The sequence below is a fragment of the Capra hircus genome, chromosome 13, assembly GCF_001704415.2.
Source record: "Capra hircus breed San Clemente chromosome 13, ASM170441v1, whole genome shotgun sequence".
Taxonomy (NCBI): domain Eukaryota; kingdom Metazoa; phylum Chordata; class Mammalia; order Artiodactyla; family Bovidae; genus Capra; species Capra hircus.
In genome coordinates, this window is record NC_030820.1 from 47,213,028 (window position 1) to 47,240,552 (window position 27,525).

At 37.7% G+C, this 27,525-nt stretch overlaps 1 protein-coding gene across 2 annotated transcripts in view; it reads right to left on the reverse strand.

The window, feature by feature from the left end:
* GPCPD1 (glycerophosphocholine phosphodiesterase 1) overlaps positions 852-27,525 on the reverse strand; it is a 68,514-nt gene continuing 41,840 nt past the window's right edge. For both annotated transcript variants that reach the window (XM_018057368.1, XM_018057367.1), the window contains 9 exons: positions 26,774-26,866; positions 22,344-22,421; positions 19,662-19,701; positions 17,409-17,470; positions 14,877-14,942; positions 13,252-13,388; positions 10,537-10,672; positions 9,972-10,132; positions 852-4,282 (listed from right to left, as the gene is read on the reverse strand). In XM_018057368.1, coding sequence (XP_017912857.1) covers positions 4,093-4,282; positions 9,972-10,132; positions 10,537-10,672; positions 13,252-13,388; positions 14,877-14,942; positions 17,409-17,470; positions 19,662-19,701; positions 22,344-22,421; positions 26,774-26,866 — 963 coding nt within the window. In that variant the 3' untranslated portion in view covers positions 852-4,092. The remainder of the gene's footprint in view (positions 4,283-9,971; positions 10,133-10,536; positions 10,673-13,251; positions 13,389-14,876; positions 14,943-17,408; positions 17,471-19,661; positions 19,702-22,343; positions 22,422-26,773; positions 26,867-27,525) is intronic.

Genomic DNA, 27,525 nt, shown 5'->3' on the forward strand with positions numbered 1-27,525 from the left:
ATCTCCTACAAGGATGCAAGGCCTCTGACATCCCTAAATCCTTTTCCATTGTTGGGATGGCTCCATGATCCTCTCTGAACATACTACTACTTTGGCCTCTGAGTTTACAAAGGCTGTGCCCCAAACTGACCACCACCCCATTCTGCACCGGCTTGAGAGCCTCATGAAAACTTTGTTCCAATCCATGAGCTCTCCTCCAATACATACTCGTGGATCTTAATCATATGCTTACTTTTAAACCATTTCAAATCGATTTCTCAATATATACCCACTAATAGATTATTTTGATAATTTCCACTCATGAACACCAAATATTACATTACTTCTGGTATGTATACATTCTCTCTACCCCTAAAGTACATGATCCAAACCTAAAACAGAGTAAATCACTTTTGTATTCAAATCTAAATGATTAGAACTCCATTGTCAACCTAGAGTACCAAGCCAGTGATAATGCATGTGTGTGTGCAGTCAGGGTGTGGAGAGTCAAGAACAAAGGTTAATGATGGTCCCTCAAGACTCATGAGCACTGGCCCCACAGGTCATGCAAGTCCTACCCAACGCAGTACCTGATTCAGCCACCCACTGCAGGATATAGGTGTACTGCCCTAGAAAGGGACAGGCCTGGGAGAAAACTACCTTATCTGCCACTCATTCCCATGACTGTCCTCATTCAGCACGGAGGAGAAAATTAGTTATGGTAGCCCATAAACTAAGTGACCCCAAGAAACTGGGGGTGGAGTGAGAACTCTGTGTTTAAATATGCCAACATACATGCACATGCATGCACACACACTCCAGACAACATGGTTGCACACCACACAAAAACATATGTATACTGTGAAACAATCTGAGTTAGGAAACTAGGATTGTAGTCTCCACCATTTATTCATCTAGTTCATATCTAAGTATAGAACACTATGTAGTGCTAGAAATGCAAAGAGGTCCTTGCCCTTAAGGGGCTTACAATCTTGTAAGGGAAATAGAACAGGCACATAAAAAGTGGGACTACAAGAAAGCATATGCTAACAAACGCCACAAAACTTCAGAGGGCAGCATTGTCCAAGAACATGGGACTAGGAGTCATAAAGCCCAGTTGTAGTCCCGACCCAGTAAGTCAGTTAATTTGTCTGGGTTTACTACCCCAGCTGCAAAACTGTGAGATTTAGAGGCTGGCTGTACTTGTTTGCATCATGATTCTGATCAAAAGCAGAAGAATGGTTTTTGAGGAGGTGGCACCTGAGCTGAACGCAGAAGGAAGTCAAGGAAAGCGGTGCTGAGGTAGGCCTAAGTATGGGCTTCGGAGGGGAGAAGAAAGACAAATGTCACAAGGAGCAATGGGAGAGAGGTAAACAGGTGGCGGTGGCAGCCCTCAGGCACCACTGACACAGGAATGAACAACTGTGTTCCTCATATTTACATTCAGTTACAGTACATAATTCCAGATAATGGAAAAAAATCAAAGAACAATGGCAGCATTTTATCAAACATTTCACTCGATTTCCAAAAAAATATAAAAATAATTTAACATTATACTTCTACATTTTAAATTGACATTAATAAACTCTTCCAACTGCCAAAATGTAAACCAACTCACTGCCAAAATGTAAACCAACGCAAAGTTTACATTCTTAGTAAATTAAATCTCTTAACTCAAAAGTACATTTGATACAAATTATATTATCCTCAAAACTCCAGCACTTCTTTTCTACTATGTCCCCATGCATTATGGAAATAAAAATTTGTAAAACGATGTCCCTACCCTTGAAGAGCCTGCAGCGTGGTGAGGCAAACATTAACTGTGTCTACCAAGAATGTACCGTGATGCATGACATGATCAAGGAATGAACATTCAGCCATGGAGTAAAAAAAGGTGGATTTATCCCTTCCTAAGTTTTGGCAACGGTGCAGCAGAGAGGTCGATGAAGGGCTAAAGGAGAAATGAGTGTGAGCAGGGAGAAAGTATCAGGGGCAGAAAAGGCTTCCAGGCAAGGCACATGGCTACAGACAGGGAGCAGTGTGGGAATACGGCATGGCGAGGGCCCGACACAGGCACAGTGTAGCTAGAGCAGAGTATATGGGGCAACAGCTGGTGATATGGAAGCCAGGACTTAGTCCTATAAAAAGGGAAGCTACTGCTAGCTATGAGTTAATCATCTACTAACCCTGGTGTTTATAAGGTCAGAAAGAGACAGGAGAAACTGAGCAGTGAGGTTCTGTCCTTGTCACGAGCAGCGGCTGTAAGCTCTACTCAGCAAATTGTACTGTTGAGGAAACTGACCCCTACATCACTTCCTTTCCTGTTCCTCTTCTTTCCATTCATGATCTGCAAGTCTTCAAAATGGAGCTGGAACTAAAAGGCACAGGGGAGGAGCCAACAAACAGGACTAGAAATACACATATGGCTAATCAAGTTATCATAAAGTAATGGTAACTGCATTATACCAGGTCTGTAGATCAAAAAAAGTAATTCTTTTTCAGAAGTTTTCTAAAAGTGCCTAATTCACACCAAGTTAACTTCCACACAAAGTGTTGCAAAATCTCTTTCAACATGAGAAAAGTATATAAAATCCCTGCAGAAAACTCTATTTCCTAAACTATTTTCCATTAAATATCAGTGTTACAAACAGTACCATAGGATTTTAAAGCCTATCTTCACACAATTAAGATCTGACCAAAACTGCACTACTCAGCTTAAAAAAGTAAAGATACAACATATAACCCAAGTTTTAGGTTCTCAGCTACTACCAAATCGTATCAGTAATGAATAAACTGCCTACATGAAGTAAAAGCTGTATGCAAATAAGCCATCCTTTCAGGTTGGACACTAAATTCCAGTATCTCATAATAATAGTAAAGGACCAATTCTACACAAGTAACATCTTGAAATTTCATTTTATAATGAAGAAAATAAATCTGTGTATTTTATTTAACATTCACTCATAAGTTAGTTATGCCAAAACAATCTGCTTCTAATGAAAGAAACCTTTTTATAATCCTAATAATACGCATACACATACAGTAGAATCTTCTACATTTCTAAATAAATTACATGCATGATATTCATTAACCAATAAAGAATACCAATGAGAATTCAGGACATTTATTTTTTGCACAGGGTTTTATCTACTGTACAACACACACATACATAAAACAAATCCACAAAGCAATGGTGTGTAATAGGTAGTGAGAGACACACTTAAGCATATTTAACATGCCTACAGACAACTTTTTTTTCCTTTTTTTTTAGGCAACAAAATATTTTTTCAGTCCTTGACACCTTCTCACACTCACCTAGCACCACAGATGCAAGGACTTACAGTAAACATGTAGTCTCATGCTTAAAACAGAAAGCATGCATTCAATAGAATTTATACATTATTATCTATTGTATGAAGTCTGCAATCCATACTTGTAATATTTTGTACATTAAGTTACCCTGCAGCTTTTTGGAATTTTAATATTTATGCAAAATAACTTCTGAAAGATTTATGAAACAAGTTTTCAAGGATCACCTTTAGGCTATTTACATAGGTATTGGTTTGGTTAAATGGGAAAATGGCAGCAGCCTCAAGGTTCATACTGAATGAAAATGGTGTGCATGTCAATTCATGTGAAAAATACATTATACACATAGATGGCACAAAGGTTTGTGCAGTTGGAATCACCAGTGCAAATACATGCATTTGAGGTACTTATTTTTCCCATGGTCAGGTATAATTATGCATAGTCATGGTCTTCTGAGTGCTAAGTATTTCTGACCTGATCAAATAAAAAGCTGTAGTAAGTGTAAATATGAGATATTTATATAGCTAATTCCAAAATCTATGTTTAACATTATCCATTTACATATTTAAAGTATTTACCAACAAATAAATATTCTCATTGTAAAGAGACTGACTGGTAATTATACCTGGCCAAGTGATTTAAATAGCATACTTGAAATTCTAGCAAGAACCGTAATGAAATAGAAAATACTTCATTATTGCTTCATTGGACTGAAAACCTAAAAGGCATAAACAGTGCTTAGTGATGAAAAGTGAATACCCAGAATAGCGGTGCATGCCCCAAATGGTCTCCACCCAGTAAACGCTAAGCACTCTCCACATTATCAATGCCATTGGCATCCACAAGAATGTCAGGCTCCCCACACAAAGATGAGGGAACAAAGCGGCTAACAGTAGGACACAAACAGCTCTTAAGCTCTGGTAATTCTTGCTTCAGGCGTTCCAACTGCTCCACTTGGAATATATTTGGCTGTTCAGGCATCCAATCATATATCCTATGATGAGACAAACACAAAACATAAAATAGGTAATTTTATGGCTTACTTAAGATCTCACAACCTACAGAATGCCTAGAACACCTATACTACAAAGTCTTTTAATTTTTTCTTTAAAAGATATAAGCATCAGTTTTATTTAAAAACATTTCTCTTCTTCCAGTCTACTCACTGCCTTTTTGCAACCCTGAAGCAAAAGAGCTGATTATAAATTGAATCAGAAAATGAAATCTGTAGCTTACTAGTGATTCTTCAAGTATCTTTTCTCCAATCAGCAATGCCTTATCTGACAGATGGGAAGTTACTACAAGGTAGAGTTGGAATTCATACCTGATTCTGACTTCAAGCAACTAAAGATCAAGATGAAAAGGACTGCTCTGGACTTCCCTGGCAGTTCTGCAGTTAAGAACCCACATTTCCACTGCAGGGTACATGGGTTCCAGCCCTGGCTGGGGAACTAAGATCCCACATGCCACATGATGCAGCCAAAACATTAAGATTAAATTAAAAAAAAAAAAAAAAAAAAAGGACTCAGCAGTGTGAAAATTATGCTAAAGCTATACTAACAGATGTATCTAGAGTTGAGAGCCCCAAGTGACAATAATGGTACTAGCATTGCCCACCAGCACAGCAAGGCAGGCCTTTCATTGTTTAAATGTAAAAAACCAGACAATTTACATGAGGCACTAACTCTTTATGACATCAAGCCACTCAGCAGTGCTCAGACTCTTTGCAACACCATGGACTGTAGCCTGCCAGGCTCCTCTGTCCATGGGATTTTCCCAAGCAAGAATACTGTCCTCCAGGGGATCTTCCCAACCCAGGGACTGAACCCAAATCTCCTGCGTCTCTTGCATTGGCAGGTGGATTCTCTACCACTGCGCCACCTGGGAAACTACTATGGCATCAGAATAGGGAGAATTTTCTTGCAAGATTTTTCAAGTATTGATTTTATGAAATATTTCACTATTCTAACACAAAGACTTAATTAAAGGCATGTATAAAATAATGAAAAGTGATCTCTGGATCAGGATATCAGACTGAATACAAGCACCTAAGTTCATACCCTATATCCTGTTAGAAATAAAATAAGGGTATTGAGAGAAAATTCACTAAATATGAGAAAAAACAAAGAGACACATCAACAAAATTTTGGAAGCTGGAAAACAGATGGATAAGTAATAAAGTACTTCAATTAGCAGAATAACAAAGTCCAAACCACAAGCTAGTAGTTGAAAAAATGAAAAGGGTGCATTAAAAGTAGCCCAAACTCCTCCGGAACTGGGTGGGGGAGGAAGGGGCTCAAAGATGGGAGAATGGGGTGAAGGTTGAGCAGCAGCAAGTGGTTCCCCCTTCCATTTAACTCCCTGCTGTGGAGGCTGCCCCTGCCCTACTTGGTCCAGGTTGAATGAGGGAGAAGACTACATGATAAGAGTCTGAGACATTTTATGAAATAGCCATCAGCATCAGGAAAATTAGAGATGGTACAAATACAACAAATTCTAAACACAGAGACCTGCCCTTCTTCACCCATCTCTCTTTCCTCACTTGACTCCAAGAAACTGAGCAGCCAGACTTGTATCCTCCAAGTACAAAATACTAGTCTTCCATGAGCAATCTGACCAATCAAAAAGCAAAGTTTTTAATCTAATGACAGATGTGTGACCAAAGGGGTCACACAGATTACTGCACAATGATATTTCACAAGCCATATTCATACACTCAAGAGTTTCCAACAAGCTTTTTAGATTCCAATTCCTTAACCAAGGATTTCTAAATATCTGAGGAAAGCTTCTAACATGTAAGATAGTGAGCAAAAGAGAAGAAAAAAAAATTTTTCTAAGTGATCCTTAATGACTTCAGATAGCAATTTCATCAAATGAGAACAGAATTTTTAAAATACATATAGAAAAAAGAGCATTCAGAGGAAAAAAGACAGTTCTTGAAAATTAAAAGCACAACAGCAGATACGAAAAACTCAACAGGAACAGCGGACACAAGGTTGAGGAAATCTCTGAAAGTAGAACAAAAAGACAAAGATATAAAATAGGAAAAAAGCTAAGAATTTAAATCTGGTCAAAGAGTATGTAATATACAAATGAAAGGATTTCTATAAAGAAAAACAAAAGGGATACCAAGTGCATAGCAGACCCACAAGACCATCTTTCTGAAAATTTAGAACACTAGAGACAAAAGCGAAGATTCTCCAGACTTCAGGAAAACAAACAAATCACATGTGAGGGAGTAGGAATCAACATGGTTTCACATTTCTTAACAGCACAATGGAATTGTGAAGATAATGGAGAAATGCTTTTAAAAGTCTAAAAAAATGATTTCTAACATGGAATTTCATGCCCAGCCATTTCCAGACATGCAAGTTTTCAGACTTTCCATCCTCCTTTCTCAAGAAGATACTGAACTATATGTTCGATAAAAACGACAGTAAAGCGAGAGAGAAAAAGATCTGGACTACAGGAAACAGGAGCTCTGACCTAAGAACTGTTGCTCAGCATGGCAGTTGTACCCAAAAGGAGTCAAGCAATGTTACTGAAGAAGACTGACTGGATGGACAGGCTTGCTGTGGGCTAGCACTCAAAAGAGCCCCTGCCTATCAGGCTTGCTGTGGGCTAGCACTCAAAAGAGCCCCTGTAGCTTTGAAACCTACAGAATGCCCTGAACCATTTAACATTTGTTGATTCAGTTTCCACTCTACTTGACAGGTTTATTTTGGGCTGGCCTACTCCTGAGAACTCTTAGAAGGCTCCAGTGAGCAGAGAACAAGCACAGAACAGCCCGCTCCACTTGCCCATATTCCTATTATACTTCCAATGCCTAATCCACAGACAAATGCCTGATGCTGAGCTAGAGACCCAGCGGGTCACAAAATTAATCCAGAAAGTTAAAACTAGCATAGAAAAGGTGCAAGCCAATGGCACAATCATTTAAAAAGCACACATACATAAATACTCAGGGACCATTATCTTTTTAACTCATTTAATAGTTTCAGGTCGGAGAAGGCAATGGCACCCCACTCCAGTACTCTTGCCTGGAAAATCCCAGGGACGGGGGAGCCTGGTGGGCTGCCGTCTATGGGGTCGCACAGTCGGACACGACTGAAGCGACTTAGCAGCAGCAACAGCAATGGTTTCAGGTACGCACTTGTAGATTAAATATCTACATGTGAACTAGGTTGCTATGTAAAATGCATTTAAAACTGAGTTTGGGGTCAACAGGTTTAAGTAAGTCATTCCCCTAAAGAAACTTATACACATAACCTGGTCAACAATATTTACAACAAACAGTGTAACACCAAACTCTGGCAACCACCTCAACATTCTCCAATAGTAGAATAAACTGTGGTAGAATCATAGAGCCATGAAGAGAAACATATCATAACATGCAACAAATGGGTTGACTTTAACAATGTAACAAGCAGGGAAAGAGTACAAATAAAGTTTAAAGCCATGAAAAACTAAATGTTATACTGTCTGCTGCTACTAAGAATTTAAAAAAATTTGAGAATAACCTGATAATCAGTTATATCTGAGGGAGGGGGTAAGGGAATATAATTAGAGAGGGGCACACAAGGGAGTTATATTATCTAATAATAATGTTCTTTAAATGTGGGTTCTGTTACTGAATTATTTTAAATAATTTGAGCAGACACAGTATACAAAGAGGAAACATTGCTCAATTTACTGTATGAGGCAAGTATTATCCTCATGTCAAAATTAGACAATCATTTGATAAAGGTAAATTAGAGGCCATTTTCATCATTACTATAAATGCAGAAATTCCAAATATCAGTAAATTAAGCATAGCAGCTTATATAAGATAATACATCACAAAACCATGATTAAATCTAAAACCTGTATTAATGCCTTTGTAAAATTAGAACTGGTTTTGACAAATTAAAAACACATCACAATTTCCCCCCATGTAAAATGAAACAAAGATTCTTAATCATTTAGATCTTCAATATGTCTAAATTTGATAATGAAAAAATAACAGCAATAAGCACCTTAAATACCATAAGAAACAGTTAAAAAAAATTTACACAGGAACTCAGGGACAATGAAAGAGATAGGAAAGATTGCTAGGTTTTTCTTGGTTGCACCTCATTGCTTGCAGGATCTTAGTTGCCCAACCAGGAACTGAACTTAAGCCATTGGCAATGAAAGCACTAACTTCTAACCATAGAGTGTGAGGGAATTCCCAGGACTTTTAAGTTTTTATTATTAGTCTTGAACTATTTGAAATACGTACACACACACACACACACACACACACACACACAGAAGACATATATATATATATGTAGTTCATATATATAAGTATGGTTGATTATAAATATACATGTAATACTTTGACTAAAATTCTTTAAAAAAGAAGAAAAAACTTCCAAGAATAATAAAAACTGACTCTAACCCAGTCCACATCTCACCTCTCATTGGGCCCAAGCAGAAGCCCAGTGCTGGGTCGCCTAAACATCCTCCACACACACCCTCAACACAGTCCTGCCCTGGTGCCTGCTCCCACCTCTGCCTAAAATGCAAAATCTGTCACAGCAAATTTCACCACCACCACCCATGCTCAAATCTATGTCTTGCTTCCTCTTTAAAATTATTTTTGTTGACCCTGTGTCACAGAGCACTCACTCTGTTTTGGCTTTTTATATATATCACACAGTATCTTCCTGTTTTCCTTGCAAGGTCAGTGTTTGCTACAACCAAGTAGGGCCCTTTAGATGAAGGGTCTGACTAAAATTTCTATACTCTACAACAGCTGTACATGATATAATCTCACAATATACTTTTCTTACCTGAAAATGTTTGCAATCATTCCTTCCTCCTCCTCCTCAAAGAAATATTCCCTCAAAATTTGCTAAAGACTTCCATCATATTACAACTTAAAATTTTTAATTTTCCTTTAATTAGATGGACACATCTAATAGAAAGAATCATGAATTATGCAGCTTAAAGAAATATTAGCCAATACTTTAAAAGGCAGGCATTATCCGGGTTGTAGTAAGACAACACTAATACAGACAAATAGCGGGGGTGGGGAAAGCTTTATTAAGCAAGCAATATAACTTTATAGAACAAACAGTAATATGAACTAAATCCAAGGACTGTATTTTTTTAAAGCAGGTCTGGTAACAAATTTTATCACTTACTTGATGCTGCTCAAGTATTAGTAAGCCCACTAAACCCCCTCAGCAGAGTAAACCTTCTAACCCCAGATTTTTTTACACTAAATCTTTTCATCTCTCAGAGATCTCAGACTTACATTTTAAACAACCAGCAAATTTATTTAAAAACAAATTATTTAAGCTATTGTATTGTTCCAAAAACTGGCAATACCAAAGTGTACAAAACAGGTAAAGCCTTGCCCTTATGGAGGATATTTGGGGATGTACAAAGTATGAAAAGCCACAGAACTGGATGAGACCACCAAGAAAGTTCATACAGACAGAGAACAGGTTTAGGGCAAACAGCCACCTCCAACTACAAGATGAGTCAATATATCTTCTAGGTTAGTGAGCAATCTGAATTTTTAACAAACTTCCCAAGTGACTGTGGTATACTCCAAAGTTTGAAAAAATTTCACTGACAAATAAATGTTAAGATAATTATACTACTTTCCCTCTTCTAACAATCCATGAAAATTTTTCATAAAAAACAAATACCTATCATAAATTAGACCATTAACTCCAAATTCCTTTAATTTCTTTCTGTTTTCAGGATCATTGGTATCATCGCCCCAGCAAAATATGACCAGTCCCTTAGCTTTTGCTTCTTGAATATAGGACGGATTTCTGAGTAGGTCTTCAGTATGTGCATTTATCCCCTAAAAGATGAAAAATAAGTTAATGAAAAAGTAACATTAACTACAAATTAAAATGGTCATACTCTATATTAGTATTCTGTAAAGTAGAATGGACAGGGAAGGAAAACGTTAGCATTTTTTCTTACAATTTAATAAATCAAACAAGTTTAGATGATTCATAAAACCCACTCAGAACACTGAACTACAAAACATACTTAACCAAGGCCTGCAAAAAATTTTTGTCAGTAGTGGTTATTTAACTGCTTTTCAGTCTGTAATTTAATATTCTCATTTCACGTAGAGCTATCTGCTCATTATACATAAGTCAAAACTAACCACTCAGACGTTAAAGTAATATATAATTTTACTATAACTCTAAAACATTTTTCAAAAACTAAATATTAAAAAATTCAAGCATAGCTTACCAGTAGATTTTCAAATTGTGCAAAGCTCATTGCAATGGGAGTTGTCCGAGATCTGAGGTCCATGAGTTCAGGGTAAATATCAGATTTCCCCTGAGTCAAAAATAATATAGGATATTTGTTCTGCTTTTGCCGAACCCTAAAAAAGACAATTTAAAAAATATTTTTCACTGGGCAGATAACCATAACATACTGCTTTCAAATTTGAGAAAATACTAAAAATATAAACAAAAAGAAATTAAAGGCATTCTCGTTACAGAAGTATAACAAACATTAACATATATTGCCTGTAAGTTAAAAAAAAGAAAAGAAAAAATTATTCTATACAAGAGTTAAAATGCTCTCATAAATAGGCAAAAAAATAAGGAGGATCTCATATGTCTGTAAAATGAAACACAGGGTGTGAGGTACTTCAACCCAGTGGTGTACAAGACATCTCAGTTCAGTTCAGTCGCTCAGTAGTGTCGGACTCTTTGTGACCCCATGAATCGCAGCACGCCAGGCCTCCCTATCCATCACCAACTCCTGGAGTTCACTCAGACTCACGGCCATCGAGTCAGTGATGGCATCCAGCCATCTCATCCTCGGTCGTCCCTTTCTCCTCCTGCCCCCAATCCATCCCAGTATCAGTCTTTTCCAATGAGTCAACTCTTCCCATGAGGTGGCCAAAGTACTGGAGTTTCAGCTTTAGCATCATTCCTTTCAAAGAAATCCCAAGGCTGATTTCCTTCAGAATGGACTAGCTGGATCTCCTTGCAGTCCAAGGGACTCTCAAGAGTCTTCTCCAACAGCACAGCTCAAACGCATCAATTCTTCAGCACTCAGCCTTTTTCACAGTCTAACTCTCACATCCATACACGACCACAGGAAAAACTATAGCCTTGACTAGATGGACCTTAGTCGGCAAAGTAATGTACTGCTTTTGAATATGCTATCTAGGTTGGTCATAACTTTTCTTCCAAGGAGTACGCGTCTTTTAATTTCATGGCTGCAGTCATCATCTACAGTGATTTTGGAGCCCCCCAAAATAAAGTCTGACACTGTTTCCACTGTTTCCCCATCTATTTGCCATAAAGTGATGGGACCAGATGTCATATTTTGTTTTCTGAATGTTGAGCTTTAAGCTAACTTTTTCACTCTCCTCTTTCACTTTCATCAAGAGGCTTTTAGTTCCTCTTCACTTTCTGCCATAAGGGTGGTATCATCTGCATATCTGAGGTTATTGATATTTCCCCGGCAATCTTGATTCCAGCTTGTGTTTCTTCTAGTCCAGTATTTCTCATGATGTACTCTGCATAGAAGTTAAATAAACAGGGTGACAATATACAGCCTTGACACACTCCTTTTCCTATTTGGAACCAGTCTGTTCTTCCATGTCCAGTTCTAACTGTTGCTTCCTGACCTGCATACAGATTTCTCAAGAGGCAGGGCAGGTGGTCTGGTATTCCCATCTCTTTCAGAATTTTCCACAGTTTATTGTGATCCACACAGTCAAAGGCTTTGGCATAGTCAATAAAGCAGAAATAGATGTTTTTCTGGAACTCTCTTGCTTTTTCCATGATCCAGCAGATGTTGGCAATTTGATCTCTGGTTCCTCTGCCTTTTCTGAAACCAGCTTCTCCATCTGGAAGTTCACGGTTCACGTATTGCCGAAGCCTGACTTGGAGAATTTTGAGCATTACTTTACTAGCATGTGAGATAAGTGCAATTGTGTGTTAGTTTGAGCATTCTTTGGCATTGCCTTTCTTTGGGATTGGAATGAAAACTGACTTTTTCCAGTCCTGTGGCCACTGCTGAGTTTTCCAAATTTGCTGGCATATTGAGTGCAGCACTTTCACAGCATCATCTTTCAAGATTTGAAATAGCTCAACTGGAATTCCATCATCTCCACTAGCTTTTTTCGTAGTGATGTTTTCTAAGGCCCACTTGACTTCACATACCAGGATGTCTGGCTCTAGGTGAGTGATCACACCATCGTGATTATCCAGGTCATGAAGATCTTTTTTGTACAGTTCTTCTGTGTCTTTTTGCCACCTCTTCTTAATATCGTCAGCTTCTGTTAGGTCCAGACCATTTCTGTCCTTTATCGAGCCCATCTTTGCATGAAATGTACCCTTGGTATCTCTAATTTTCTTGAAGAGATCTCTAGTCTTTCCCATTCTGTTGTTTTCCTCTATTTCTTTGCATTGATCGCTGAAGAAGGCTTTCTTATCTCTACTTGGTATTCTTCAGAACTCTGCATTCAGATACTTATATCTTTCCTTTTTTCCTTTACTTTTTCACTTCTCTTCTTTTCACAGCTATTTGTAAGGCCTCCCCAGACAGCCATTTTTCTTTTTTGCATTTCTTTTCCATGGGGATGGTCTTGATCCCTGTCTCCTGTACAATGTCATGAACCTCATTCCATAGTTCATCAGGCACTCTTATCTATCAGATCTAGTCCCTTAAATCTATTTCTCACTTCCACTGTATAATCATAAGGGATTTGATTTAGGTCATACCTGAATGGTCTAGCAGTTTTCCCTACTTTCTTCAATTTAATTCTGAATTTGGTAATAAGGAGTTCATGTAGGGAATATATAAAATGCAATACAGAAAACAAATCAAAGGTGAAGGCTGAAAACTTCCTCACTCCTACTGCAGTAAAACTACTCTAAATCCTAGCTATAGTCTAAGGATATAGGAGAAATAAGTATATAGGAGAAGAAAACTACTTACATTGTGCAAATATCTGCATCAAATGAAGAAAATACTATTCTCCTCTTCCCAGAATTTTCTAAAACAGTTTTTAAAATTATATCCAAAAACAGATTCATGTCAAAATATGTTGATAAGTTACCATCCCACATTCCATCCTATGGAAGAATAGGAAAACAAAAGTCATTAAATACCCTAGAATCACAGTACTAAGAAAAATTCTTGAGAATAGTCCAACTAGTGTTTTACAGATAAGGAAAGCAAAGGCCTATGTGAATCATTATAATTAGGTATAGATGCTTTCATACAAAGTGATTATAATACCAACTGACTTTTGCTTTAATGAAGTTTAACAAAATAAAAGCTAAAATTCTAGAAATCTGAAATCTGCTGTGACTTTAATATATTTTTATATAATCTTCATAAACTGTAAGTGGACAAAAAGACTCCACTTTGTTCATTAACTCACTAGCCAAAAATCCCTGGTAACTAAGAATTACAAGTTAAAAATCTCATTCTTGAGTCTTAGGCACATTAAGTACCCTCAAAAACTAATTTTCTAAATATAGATAAAATACTAAGAGCCCTGTTGATACCCAAATACTAAAAATTTAAAATATTAGTCATTACAGTTATTCTAAAAGCTCTAAAAACTAAAAATTAAGTACTAAGAAAAACATGTTAGCCAGGACCAGCTTATCATAAATAGCGATGTAAAAGACATGCTTTCAGGACAGTTTTGATCATTCTGACCGAAACAAATATAAAGATTGCCTGGATTAACTACTTCCAATGTCTCCCCACCCCAACCAGTACTCTTAGCATGCAGCCCCATCTGATACATCCAAGAGTTAGTTCTGTTTTCCTGGAGTAGAACACTACTAGGCTCTACAAAGTCAAGGCTGTTTTTCACCATTTAAGCACAGTAGCAGCTTTTCAATAAATAATTCTTTACTGAACAAAAGAATGACTAAATTTTAGACACGTGTGCAGACATTTCTTTCCCTAATTACTACTAGCGACTGCCACTTAACAGAAAACTGCTTAGACAATTATTTAAGGTAAATATTGAGATGGGGGTAAAAAAACAAAAACTAACCATTTACAAAGTTCTGACTGGTTAGATTTCTCCCTGTTCCTTTTACAAGTCCCAGAAATTGTCCATATTACTGTGCGCATGAGAGGCATGTAAACTGGATTTTCTAATATAATGTAATAACTGGGCTTCATCGTTAACTGATAGCTCAGTTGGTAAAGAATCCACCTCCAATGCAGAAGATCACAGTTTGATTCATGGGTCAGGAAGATCCCCTGGAGAAGGGATAGGCTACCCACTTCAGTATTCTTGGGCTTCCCGGGTACCTCAGCTGGTAAAGAATCTGCCTGCAATCCGGGAAACCTGGGTTCAGTCCCGAGGTTGGGAAGATCCCCTGGAGATGGCAAAGGCTGCCCACTCCATAACTTTTAAGAACTCAAATAAGTGTAAATCATGCTTTATTTAAAAGGTCTAACAAGCACTGTGCCTGCTGGAAGAAGCCGTAAGATTTCAGTTTCACTTATTCCACTAAAACAAAGAGACAAGAATCAATGCATTTAAAGAAATGAGAGGGAGGAAAGAAGAATGGGTCACATGGAGAATGGCTTACCCTTTGTTGGCAGATCCATTTAATTTCTATGTTAAACCCTACATCTTCTGGCAAAGATTCTAAAACCTAGAGTTGCGTTTGTTGGTGGTAAATTTTGTTTCGTTTTTGGTGAGATGAATGGTAGAAGAAGGAGGAAAAAAAAGAGAAACAAATTTATTACAAAAAGCAATCTGTAAGAAAACATATCACTACTAAGGATAAAGCGCTTTGTGCTATTGGTAAAAACCACTATCTTTTCTTATACTCAAACTGACAACCTGGTTAATGATTAAATTGAATAAGAAAGTAAAAACAATTAAATGGCAAAGACAGTAGTCTTTAGCATGTGATAATTGATTACTACTAACCACTGAGATGATCCTAACCTAAAATCCTTTTCACCATTAGTACCGAACAACTAAACTGAACAATAATAACAGACAAGCAGCTTCAGGAATTTAAAAAGACATCTGTCATATTTTCTGAATCACATCCAGGCATGTCAATCTACTAAGATATAGTTATACAAAAGAACATAATTTCTAGCTTTGTTTTGAAGGTGATGATACTTAACTTGTACCACAGTCATAACTCCCTGGAAAGATGTTATCTCCAAAGTTAAAGATGCTCATAAATAAAAAAAGTCTTTATCTATGTAAATAACAGAGTACCAATTTAGCTAAATTATCTAGACACTATGCAGTAATACCACTTGGCCTGGCATAATTAGAAAATATAATCTAAAATATGAAGCTTGAGACTTCCCTTGTGGTCCATCGGTTAAGAATCCGCCTTCCAATGCAGGGAATGTGGGTGCGATTGCTGGTCAGGAAACTAACTTCCCACATGCCATGAAGCAACGAGAGAACTATTGAGCCTGCATGCTCCACAGTTATTAGAGAAGCCTGCATACCTCAATGAAATGCCCCTGTGGTGCAATTTGAGAAAGCCCATGGGATGCAATGAAAACCCAGCACAGCCAAATTTTTTAAAAAATAAAATAAAATAAAATACGAAGCTTGTTTACTAACCTACAAGCAGCTGGTTTTTTATTCAAACACCAATTTGTTTTGTCAAATACTCAAGCATGCTAAAGCAGAAAATTAATTTAGAACAATTTATTTCAAACTTTAGAAACAACATGTATAGTATATATGGTATTTAATTTTATAATAGCAAGTAAAAGAATGCTAACAGAATAAGAATATAGCCTGGAATTCTGGTGACCTTGGATATAGCCCTGGTCTGCATTAACCAGCTGCATGAAAAGTATAATACCTAAAACAAGCTGTATTCAATCTCCTGTGGGGTTTTTTACTTTGCTCTCTGATATGTTTAGCCTTACTTAATACATCTGCCATATTTTTACTGGACTAATGCACAATCAGAAAAGGACAATCCTCTGAAACACAATTTTTAAAAAATCTGTTTTTCTGTTCTATGAAATCATGTCCAGAAATCATGAAATTTCTAAGAACCAAATGATTTCAGAATTTTGGGCTAGAAGGAATGACTTAGCTAGGCTTCATAAATATCTGAAAAATTATTCAAACCATGACCTAAAGGAACTACTGGTGCTGCTGCTGCTAAGTCGCTTCAGTCGTGTCCGACTCTGTGCGACCCCATAGATGGCAGCCAACCAGGCTCCCCCGTCCCTGGGATTCTCCAGGCAAGAACACTTGGAATGGGGTGCCATTTCCTTCTCCAATGCATGAAAGTGAAAAGTGAAATTGAAGTCGCTCATTGGTGTCCGACTCAGCAACCCCATGGACTGCAGCCTTCCAGGCTCCTCCATCCATGGGATTTTCCAGGCAAGAGTACTGGAGTGGGGTGCCATTACCTTCTCCAAAGGCACTAGGACAATGACTATTATAAGGTTTTTTTGTAGCATCCTTTTTAGAGGGTAAATAACCATGATAAACAGGTTATTACCTATTTTTTGCCTAAGAAAACTACTGTAGTTGACACATCACCTGAAATACAGTGGAAAACAGGAAAATTAGGAAATGGAGCCAACAAGAACAAAAGGACATTCAGCATGATCAAAGAGGGTATATGACCTGCCTGGCAAAGGAACTCCTCTATGAACTATGTCTAGTTTTAAATCTTCATGTGAATTTTTGTTACACTTTTTCAGAGTGAATTCTTGAAATCTGTATCTCATTTTAAGTAGCCAGGGTACCTATATTCTTTGGTTGGGAGAATTTCTCTCTAAAAGCCAAAGTCCAGCCTTAAATTTTGTAAAAATGCCTCTCCCATCGTCACACTTCCCTCTGCACCCCCTTTTCCAGGCCCTTTCCTCTCTGTTTATATACAGAAATAAGTGAATTTTCTCTTCTCCAAATTAATCCATTGAGGTAGGAAATTTATTCATCTGAGCAAATCAGTTTCTCATTAAAAAAAGGTACACAAATAGACAAATGTATCTTCTCTAAAAAGCATCAAACATTAGTTTACATTACACAGCCTTTTTAGTGCCCATTTAAAAGACCAAAATAAATTATTCAGATATAGAAGAATTAATGATAGCATTACCCTAAGTAAAGAACTTACCATCTTAAGAGAAGGAAATGGCTGATTTTCAGAAAAGGAATTTTCTTCTTCAACCATAGATTCTGAAATTTTAAATTATAAAAACTCAGTAGATTAATGCCACTTGATCACTAAGACCTTCCCCTAAATTCTTTAAGGAAGTAGTTATGAGATCCTTTCACATACAGTATTTTGAAGGCTCCTGTATTTAGTAATTTCAACCAATAAAACCCCCATTTTCAAAATGAAGGGTTTATGAAGACCACTTTACAACATTTAATAGGAACATCTAACTGTATGACCTCAAGTCATTATTTTCTTATAAAAATTATACTTTATAAAAAGAAGTTGCAAGCAATTATTTTTTCTATCTCATTTAGATTAAGGGCTATATAAAGTAATGCTCAAAATTTTCCAAGCCGGGCTTCAGCATATACATGAACTGCAAACTTCCAGATGTTCAAGCTGGTTTTAGAAAAGGCAGAGGAACCAGAGATCAAATTGCCAACATCCGCTGGATCATGGAAAAAATTTCTGCCACCCTTATGGCAGAAAGTGAAGAGGAGCTAAAAAGCCTCTTGATGAAAGTGAAAGAGGAGAGTGAAAATGTTGGCTTAAAGCTCAACATTCAGAAAACGAAGATCATGGCTTCCGGTCCCATCACTTCATGGGAAATAGATGGGGAAACAGTGGAAACAGTGTCAGACTTTATTTTGGGGGGCTCCAAAATCATTGCAGATGGTGACTGCAGCCATGAAATTAAAACATGCTTACTCCTTGGAAGAAAAGTTATGACCAACCCAGACAGCATATTGAAAAGCAGAGATATTACTTCACCAACAACATCTGTCTAAGTCAAGGCTATGGTTTTTCCAGTGGTCATGTATGGATGTGAGAGTTGGACTCTGAAGAAAGCTGAGTGCCGAAAAATTGATGCTTTTGAACTGTGGTGTTGGAGAAGTCTCCTGAGAGTCCCTTGGACTGCAAGGAGATCCAACCAGTCCATTCTGAAGGAGATCAGCCCTGGGATTTCTTGGAAGAACTGATGCTAAAGCTGAAACTGAGTTGACTCGCTGGAAAAGACTCTGATGCTGGGAGGGATTGGGGGCAGGAGGAGAAGGGGACGACAGAGGATGAGATGATTGGATGGCATCACCAACTGGATGGACATGAGTATGAGTGAACTTCGGGAGTTGGTGATGGACAGGGAAGCCTGGCATGCTGTGATTCATGGGGTCGCAAAGTGTTGGACACAACTGAGAGAATGAACTGAACTGAAGTGAGTCCTGCTAATACTTCTACTTGAAATAGCAACTTAAAATTAAGAGACTCTACAATAGCATATCATTTAATCCAAAATCAATTATGTCAAGGTACACAGAACTTTTTCCTAGAGAGAAAATTTTTCTATCAAGATTTAAACCTCCCCAATAAACAAAAAGTAAAATAAAACCCAACAAGTAACTAATCCTGTGCAATGGAAATTCAAAAACTAAGTCATATAAAATTTTCCAGTAAAATAAGTTAAAAGAAAATTCATTTTACTATAATAGTTATGAAACATTTACAAGCTTGCAAAGTCATATTTATGCTCCAGGGTTTGGGGCACCTCACCATGTCTTTATAAAGGCATTACAACTATCCTGTTATCCTAATTGCAGATAAACATTTAATGAATACCTACTATAACCACTTATTATAAATTTTTCAGGGAAGATAAAACTATTTTCACACCTTTAAGAGGTTTACATTCTGGTGGAAGAGATACAACGTGTGCAAAAATACAGGGTTAAAAAAGGACATATTGAGGCTGAGATGAATGCCATACAGTATTAAGTTCTACGGGGGCAGAAAGCAAAGTGCAATTATAAAGGGACTTTATAATCCATTGAGGAAAGTGAAGCACGTAATGGTTAAACACAAAGATGGAGATCATAGCTGATAAATGCTAGTGCTAGTTCAGGGCTAGATTCTATATTTGATACACTCTTGTCCTCTGTAATGCTTAAGACTGTGTGGAAAGATTGGTAGGTACAAAAATAAAGATGTTTGATCATCAGGCTAAGAAAACTCGTAAAAGTAAAAAATCATGTTTTCTGTACACATGACACATACGCATTTGACAAGTATTATATGTAAAGCCTTTGCATCTATAACATTACATTTATACAACTAAGTATTATATTAAGGTCACAAAGAGTACATTAAAATGGATCAAGAAAATTCATTATGCTAATCATTAAATGAAAACAATGTTTTCATATTGGTACATACCTTTCAGATCTTTAGATTTCAATGCAGTCACATGAGTGAGCTGGAAAAAACACACACACACACACACAAAATGCAATCATAAAAAAAGGCCATAGATTCTGACGGTATGGCTAACAGAACTATAGCTTGAAAAGCTAGTTAGTTAGAAAAAACATAAAATGTAGAATTATTATTTTAATAAGACTAAGCCCTTATCAGTGTATATATTTTATATTTATATACATATACAAAAGATCATGGTCAAATAACCAAGGAGAAGAAATATATAAATCAATAGCTTAGGAAACTGTTTACACTCAAATAAGCATTTAAGATATCTAATGAGAACAGGAAGGATCATCACGTAAAATTATATGGTATCAATAAAATAGAGAAGGATCTTAAGAATAAGTATAAAAATCAACAATAGCATAGAAGGTCAAGTATGAAATAAAAAGAGCTAAAGCAGACCAGCAAAAGAAATGCAAAAAAGCAAAATGGCTGTCTGGGGAGGCCTTACAAATAGCTGTGAAAAGAAGAGAAGTGAAAAAGTAAAGGAAAAAAGGAAAGATCTGAATGCAGAGTTCCGAAGAATACCAAGTAGAGATAAGAAAGCCTTCTTCAGCGATCAATGCAAAGAAATAGAGGAAAACAACAGAATGGGAAAGACTAGAGATCTCTTCAAGAAAATTAGAGATACCAAAGGAACATTTCATGCAAAGATGGGCTTGATAAAGGACAGAAATGGTATGGACCTAACAGAAGCTGATGATATTAAGAAGAGGTGGCAAAAAGACACAGAAGAACTGTACAAAAAAGATCTTCATGACCTGGATAATCACGATGGTGTGATCACTCACCTAGAGCCAGACATCCTGGTATATGAAGTCAAGTGGGCCTTAGAAAACATCACTATGAACAAAGCTAGTGGAGGTGATGGAATTCCAGTTGAGCTATTTCAAATCTTGAAAGATGATGCTGTGAAAGTGCTGCACTCAATATGCCAGCAAATTGGGAAAACTCAGCAGTGGCCACAGGACTGGAAAAAGTCAGTTTTCATTCCAATCCCAAAGAAAGGCAATGCCAAAGAATGCTCAAACTAACACACAATTGCACTTATCTCACATGCTAGTAAAGTAATGCTCAAAATTCTCCAAGCCAGGCTTCGGCAATACGTGAACCGTGAACTTCCAGATGGAGAAGCTGGTTTCAGAAAAGGCAGAGGAACCAGAGATCAAATTGCCAACATCTGCTGGATCATGGAAAAAGCAAGAGAGTTCCAGAAAAACATCTATTTCTGCTTTATTGACTATGCCAAAGTCTTTGACAGTGTGGATCACAACAAACTGTAGAAAATTCTGAAAGAGATGGGAATACCAGACCACCTGCCCTGCCTCTTGAGAAATCTGTCTGCAGGTCAGGAAGCAATAGTTAGAACTGGACATGGAAGAACAGACTGGTTCCAAATAGGAAAAGGAGTACGTCAAGGCTGTATATTGTCACCCTGTTCATTTAACTTATATGCAGAGTACATCATGAGAAATGCTGGGCTGGAAGAAGCACAAGCTGGAATCAAGATTGCCAGGAGAAATATCAATCACCTCAGATATGCAGATGACACCACTCTTATGGCAGAAAGTGAAGAGGAACTAAAAGCCTCTTGATAAAAGTGAAAGAGGAGAGCAAAAATGTTGGCTTAAAGCTCAACATTCAGAAAACTAAGATCATGGCATCTGGTCCCATCACTTTATGGCAAATAGATGGGGAAACAGTGGAAACAGTGTCAGACTTTATTTTGGGGGGCTCCATAATCACTGCAGATGGTGACTGCAGCCATGAAATTAAAACATGCTTACTCCTTGGAGGGAAAGTTATGACCAATCTAGATAGCATATTCAAAAGCAGAGACATTACTTTGCCAACAAAGGTCCGTCTAGTCAAGGCTATGGTTTTTCCTGTGGTCATGTATGGATGTTAGAGTTGGACTGTGAAGAAGGCTGAGAGCCAAAGAATTGATGCTTTTGAACTGTGGTGTTGGAGAAGACTCTTGAGAGTCCCTTGGACTGCAAGGAGATCCAACCAGTCCATTCTGAAGGACATCAGCCCTGGGATTTCTTTGGAAGGAATGATGCTAAAGCTGAAACTCCAGTACTTTGGCCACTTCATGGGAAGAGTTGACTCATTGGAAAAGACTCTGATGATGGGAGGGATTGGGGGCAGGAGGAAAAAGGCACGAAAGAGGATGAGATGGCTGGATGGCATCACAGACTTGATGGACGTGAGTCTGAGTGAACTCCGGGAGTTGGTGATGGACAGGGAGGCCTGGCGTGCTGCAATTCATGGGGTTGCAAAGTGTCAGACACAACTGAGAGACTGAACTGAAGTAAACTGAAAGCAGACCAGAGACTACTTAAGATTATAGCTAGTCCCTATGGCCTACAAAGACTTATAGCCCAGTCTCCTTCATGAAAGCAAAAACCGATGGGATCCATGGAAACTGTTAAAGGTGACAGATGGATGAGCACAAACTCATTCTTCCTAACAGAATAGAAAACCAAAGCACAGACTCTACACATGCTGTATATATAGTCATCCCCATGGACAAAGAGAACATTAGTATATATAGACAAATACAAATAGAGCTAAAACTAAATGATTAATGTAAAGTCAAAAAGATTAACTAACACTTCACACTATTATTACCTTTAACAACTGGAGTTGGTCAAATGTTAACTCTTTCACTGGAATTTCAAATAATTCAACTGGATCAGCGTCAAATTTCTAAAAAGAAGAAAATGGGGCCCAAGTTATTACTGAATATTCACTCTAGACAGTCCCTATGTCTCAATTTTCTGATAAGAATAATTGTTTGGTGGTCACAGTGAGCCCACGAAGGGGAGCTCTTTCTACCTAACACTACCTTCCAGCTCTTAAATTCTGGCGTTTTTGTTTTTAATGTAGGTAAAAACATTTTTTTTAGTGAAGAAAAAAACAGCTAGGAAGAAGCTGTAGCACTGAAGACACACTGAGAACCAAGCCATAGATCAGTAATTTCTCCTGTTTCCTGCCAGGCTGTATACATTTGACATATATCCATGCTACATGACTAGGAAATCAACAGGCAAACATGATCCAAGTATGGATTAGTTTCTGTCAAGTTTCTAAACATTTCAAAATCTTTTAAACTGAAGTTTGGTTAAAAACAACAACAGAAATCAATTGTCATGAAAAAATTGATTATAGATGCTTTCACAATAAGCAAATCTGTTTTATTAGATTTTAATAAATCAAAAGTCACACTATTCAGGCACTTCTATCTTATGGAAACGAGTTAATGCACCACCAGTAAATCATCAGTCCAACAAACATCAAGTACATATAGTATGAGACTATGTAAGTTTTTCTAGAAGGATACACAAGAAACTGCCAAGTAGAGAAGAGAGTATGACCAAGGAGAAAAAGGAAGATTAATGTTTCATTTCATAATCTTTTTACTTTTTAAAATTTTATTTATTTATTATTTTTGGCTGCACTGGGTCCTCATTGCTACGCCCAGGCTTTCTCTAGTTGTGGCAAGTGCAGGCTTTCTTGCAGTGCTCAGGCTTCTCACTGCTGTGGCTTCTCTTATTGCAGAGCACAGGCTCTGGGAGCACAGGCTTCACAGTTGCGGCCAGTAGGCTCAGTAGCTGTGGCAAGTGGGTTTAGTTGCCCCATAGCATGTGGAATCTTCCTGAACCAGGGATCGAACACTAATCCCCTGCACTGGCAGGCAGACATTCTTAACCACTGGACCACCACTGAAGATCCACTTCATAATCTTCTGAACTATTGGTATAAAAAATACTGGTATATAAAAATAAATGAACATCAATTGGTTTTATAAGGAAAATACCAACTTAAAAATGACTACTAAAAAAATAAACAATTTATTGTTTTCATTCTGCAATTAACTCAGGTTCAATCAAAGAACAATCAAAGTCTGATAAAAATGAGGGGTCAGTTAAACTCCTCAATTAACCCTCACGGAGTTTAAGAAATTACAGCTAGAGTCACTAATCTCAATCTTGGTTAGTGAGTTCCTTCACCATTCCATCCGTTTTTGTTTCACTTTGCATTAACATTTCCCCCACAGCAAAAACAACCTGTCCCAAGTCTAATTCTCCGTCTTTCATCTAAATAGGTGCATCCTGGGAATTCCCTGGCGATCCAGTGGTTAGTACTCAGCACTCTCACTGCTGAGGGACTGGGTTCAATCCTTAGTAAGGGAAGCAAGAGTTCCCAAGCCATGCAGCATGGTGATCCCCAACAACAGATGATTTAAATAAATAAACAGGTGCATCTCCTTCCTTCTCCTAACACCATTTCACAAAAAGGGAAGGATCCTTTTCTATAAATGAAAATAATCCAAACTCATATGACTGATTATAATAGAATCCACCAGCAGGCAGAGTCAGGTGCCTTGTCACAGATTTACACTACATTATGTAGCTCAACATGCAGAAAACTAAGATCATGACATCCGGTACCATCACTTCATGGGAAATAGATGGGGAAACAGTGGAAACTGTCAGACTTTATTTTGGGGGGCTCCAAAATCACTGCAGATGGTGACTGCAGCCATGAAATTAAAAGACACTTACTCCTTAGAAGAAAAGTTATGACCAACCTAGACAGCATATTCAAAAGCAGAGACACATTACTTCGCCAACTAAGGTCCGTCTAGTCAAGGCTATGGTTTTTCCTGTGGTCATGTATGGATGTTAGAGTTGGACTGTGAAGAAGGCTGAGAGCCAAAGAATTGATGCTTTTGAAATGTGGTGTTGGAGAAGACTCTTGAGAGTCCCTTGGACTGCAAGGAGATCCAACCAGTCCATTCTGAAGGACATCAGCCCTGGGATTTCTTTGGAAGGAATGATGCTAAAGCTGAAACTCCAGTACTTTGGCCACTTCATGGGAAGAGTTGACTCATTGGAAAAGACTCTGATGATGGGAGGGATTGGGGGCAGGAGGAAAAAGGCACGAAAGAGGATGAGATGGCTGGATGGCATCACAGACTTGATGGACGTGAGTCTGAACTCCGGGAGTTGGTGATGGACAGGGAGGCCTGGCGTGCTGCAATTCATGGGATCGCAAAGAGTCGGACACGACTGAGCAACTGAACTGAACTGAACTGATGCAGCATCTGGTACATGTTAGTTAATCTACAATGTTTTATCAGTTTCAGGTGTACAGCAGTGATTCAGTTACACAAACATATATATATAAATAAATAAATAGATATATCTAGTCTTTTCCTTTATAGGTTATTATAAGATACTGAATTAAGATACTGTTCCCTGTGATATACAGTAGGACCATGTTGTTTGTTTATTTTATATATTGCAGTTTGTATCTGCTAATCTCAAACTCCAAATTTATATGAAATAATCCCTTTCCCCCTTTGGTAACCATAATTTTGTTTTCTAAGTCTCTATTTTGTAAGTTCATTTGTATTATATTTTAGATTCCATGTAAGTGATATCATATGGTATTTGTCTTTCATCTCCTGACTTACTTCACTTAGTATGATAATCTCTAGGTCCATTCATGTCACTCTAAGTGCTATTATTTAATTCTTTTTTATGGCTGAGTAGTATTCCACTGCACATGTATGTATCTTCACACATTCATCTGTATCCATTCATCTGCTGACGGACATTCAGGATGCTGCCATGTGTGAGATACTCTAAATAGTGCTGCAATAAACATTAAGGTACATGTTGTTTTTTTTTTTCAAATTATAATTTTCTCTGGAAACCCCAAGAGTGGTATTACAGGATCATATAGACTTACTTCGTTTTTTGAGCAATCTCCATACTGTTCTCCATTGTGGCTGCACCAATTTATTCCCATCAACAGTGCAGGAGGGTTCCTTTTTCTCCATACCCTCTCTCCAGCATTTATTATTTCTCAACTTTCTGATAATGGCCATTCTGAGCAGTAAGAGGTGGTACTTCACTATAGCTTGGATCTGCATTTCTCTAACAGTAATACTGAGCATCTTTCCACGTGCCCATTAGCCACCTGTATGTCTTCTTTGGAGAAATGTATATTCAGGTCTTCAGCCCATTTATTGAATTATAGGAGCTGTCTGTATATTTTAGAAATTAATCCACTGTCAGTAGCATCATTTGCAAATATTTTCTCCCAGTCAGTAGGCTGTTTTCTTTGTTGTGCAAAAGCTTCAGAGTAATTAGATCCCCTTTGTTTTTTATTTGCATTACTCTAGGAGACAGATCCAAAAAAATATTGATGCAATTTATATCAAAGAGTATTCTGCCTGTTTCCTCTAAGCTTTATACTGTCTGGTCTTACATTTAGGTTTTTAATCCACTTTGAGGGTTTTGGGTTTTTTTTAAATAATTTTATTTATTTTGGGCTGTGTTGAGTCTTTGTTGCTGCATGGGCTTTTCTCTAGTTGTGGTTAGCGACAGCTTTTCTTGATGCAGAGCGTGAATCAAGGGCACGAAGACTTCAGTTCAGTAGTTGTGGCTTCCAGGCTCTAGAGCACAGGCTCAGTAGTTGGTAGCACATGGGCTTAACTGCTCCACAGCAAGTGGGATATTCCTGTATCAGGGATCAAACCTGTGTCTCCCACACTGGCAGATGGATTCTTCACCACTGAGTCACAGGGAAGCCCTGAGTTTATTCTTCTATATGGTGTTAGAGAATGTTCTAATTTCATTCTTTCCCATGTAGTTCTCCAGTTTTCTCAGTCTTAACTTCAGATCAACTCAATTGAAAATGATACCCATCACAGTTTTAAAGAAAATGCCAGGAGATGTGGGTTTCCTCCCTGGGTCAGGAAGATCCCCTGGAGGAGGGCATGGCCACCCATTCCAGTATTCTTGCCTGGAGAATCCCATGAACAGAGAAGCCTGGCAGGCTACAGTCCACAGGGTTGTAAAGAGTCAGACATGACTAAAGCAACTGAGCATACATACATCAGTGTCTGCTGGGGATTGGTTCCAGGACCTCTTATGGATACCAAATCTACAGACGCTCAAGTCTCTTATGTATAATGGCATGTATATATAAAACTTGCTAATTTTTAAACTTGTCTAACTGTAAGAATTAAAGGAATTTCTACATACCTTTTTCATAGTCAAACAACAAGTCAGATCATGATACACCACAGGCACAAAATCTTTTGAAAGATGTACATCAAATTCTACAAAGGCTGCACCCTGAGAGGAAAAAAAAAAAAATGAAAAATATTATCTAGCCCACAATACATCTAAAACTCTAAGAATTTAACAAATGTATTATTCACTGTAAAAGTATAGACCTATCTATACAAACAAAAACTTCCTCAAGAATTATTTAATGCTATACTTCAAGCTTTTTCTAAAAGGTAATCTTTTAAAACAATTGTAACTTCTTTTTTGTAACAGCACAACAATCTTTCCTGGCAAAAAATTGGGTACTGATCCCACTCACAAACACTCCAGGGCCTTTCTGTGGCAGTGGACAGCCTTCACCAGTGTCACCTCTGCTCCTGCTATTAGCAGAAATGGAGCCTACAAGGAGTCTGGGGTATGGCTACCTCCCATCTTGTTGCCCCCTGCACATCTCAGTCCAACAGTCAAACCTCAAAGGTGAGGTGGGAACAGGAAAAGCTGCAATCTCTTAGCTCTGCTACTTGGTGCACTTGAACAACACTTTATAGCCTTTCTTAATAAAACCTCAATAATCAGATTAAAGAGGAAACTACAACTTCTGCTGAAAAGAGAAAACAGAAATGGATAACAACAATAATGCATACACCAAATTAAGAAATATGTACACCAATCAGACTTAAGTCAGATCCATGACTTATGAATTAATCCAAATAAAAGCTAAAAAC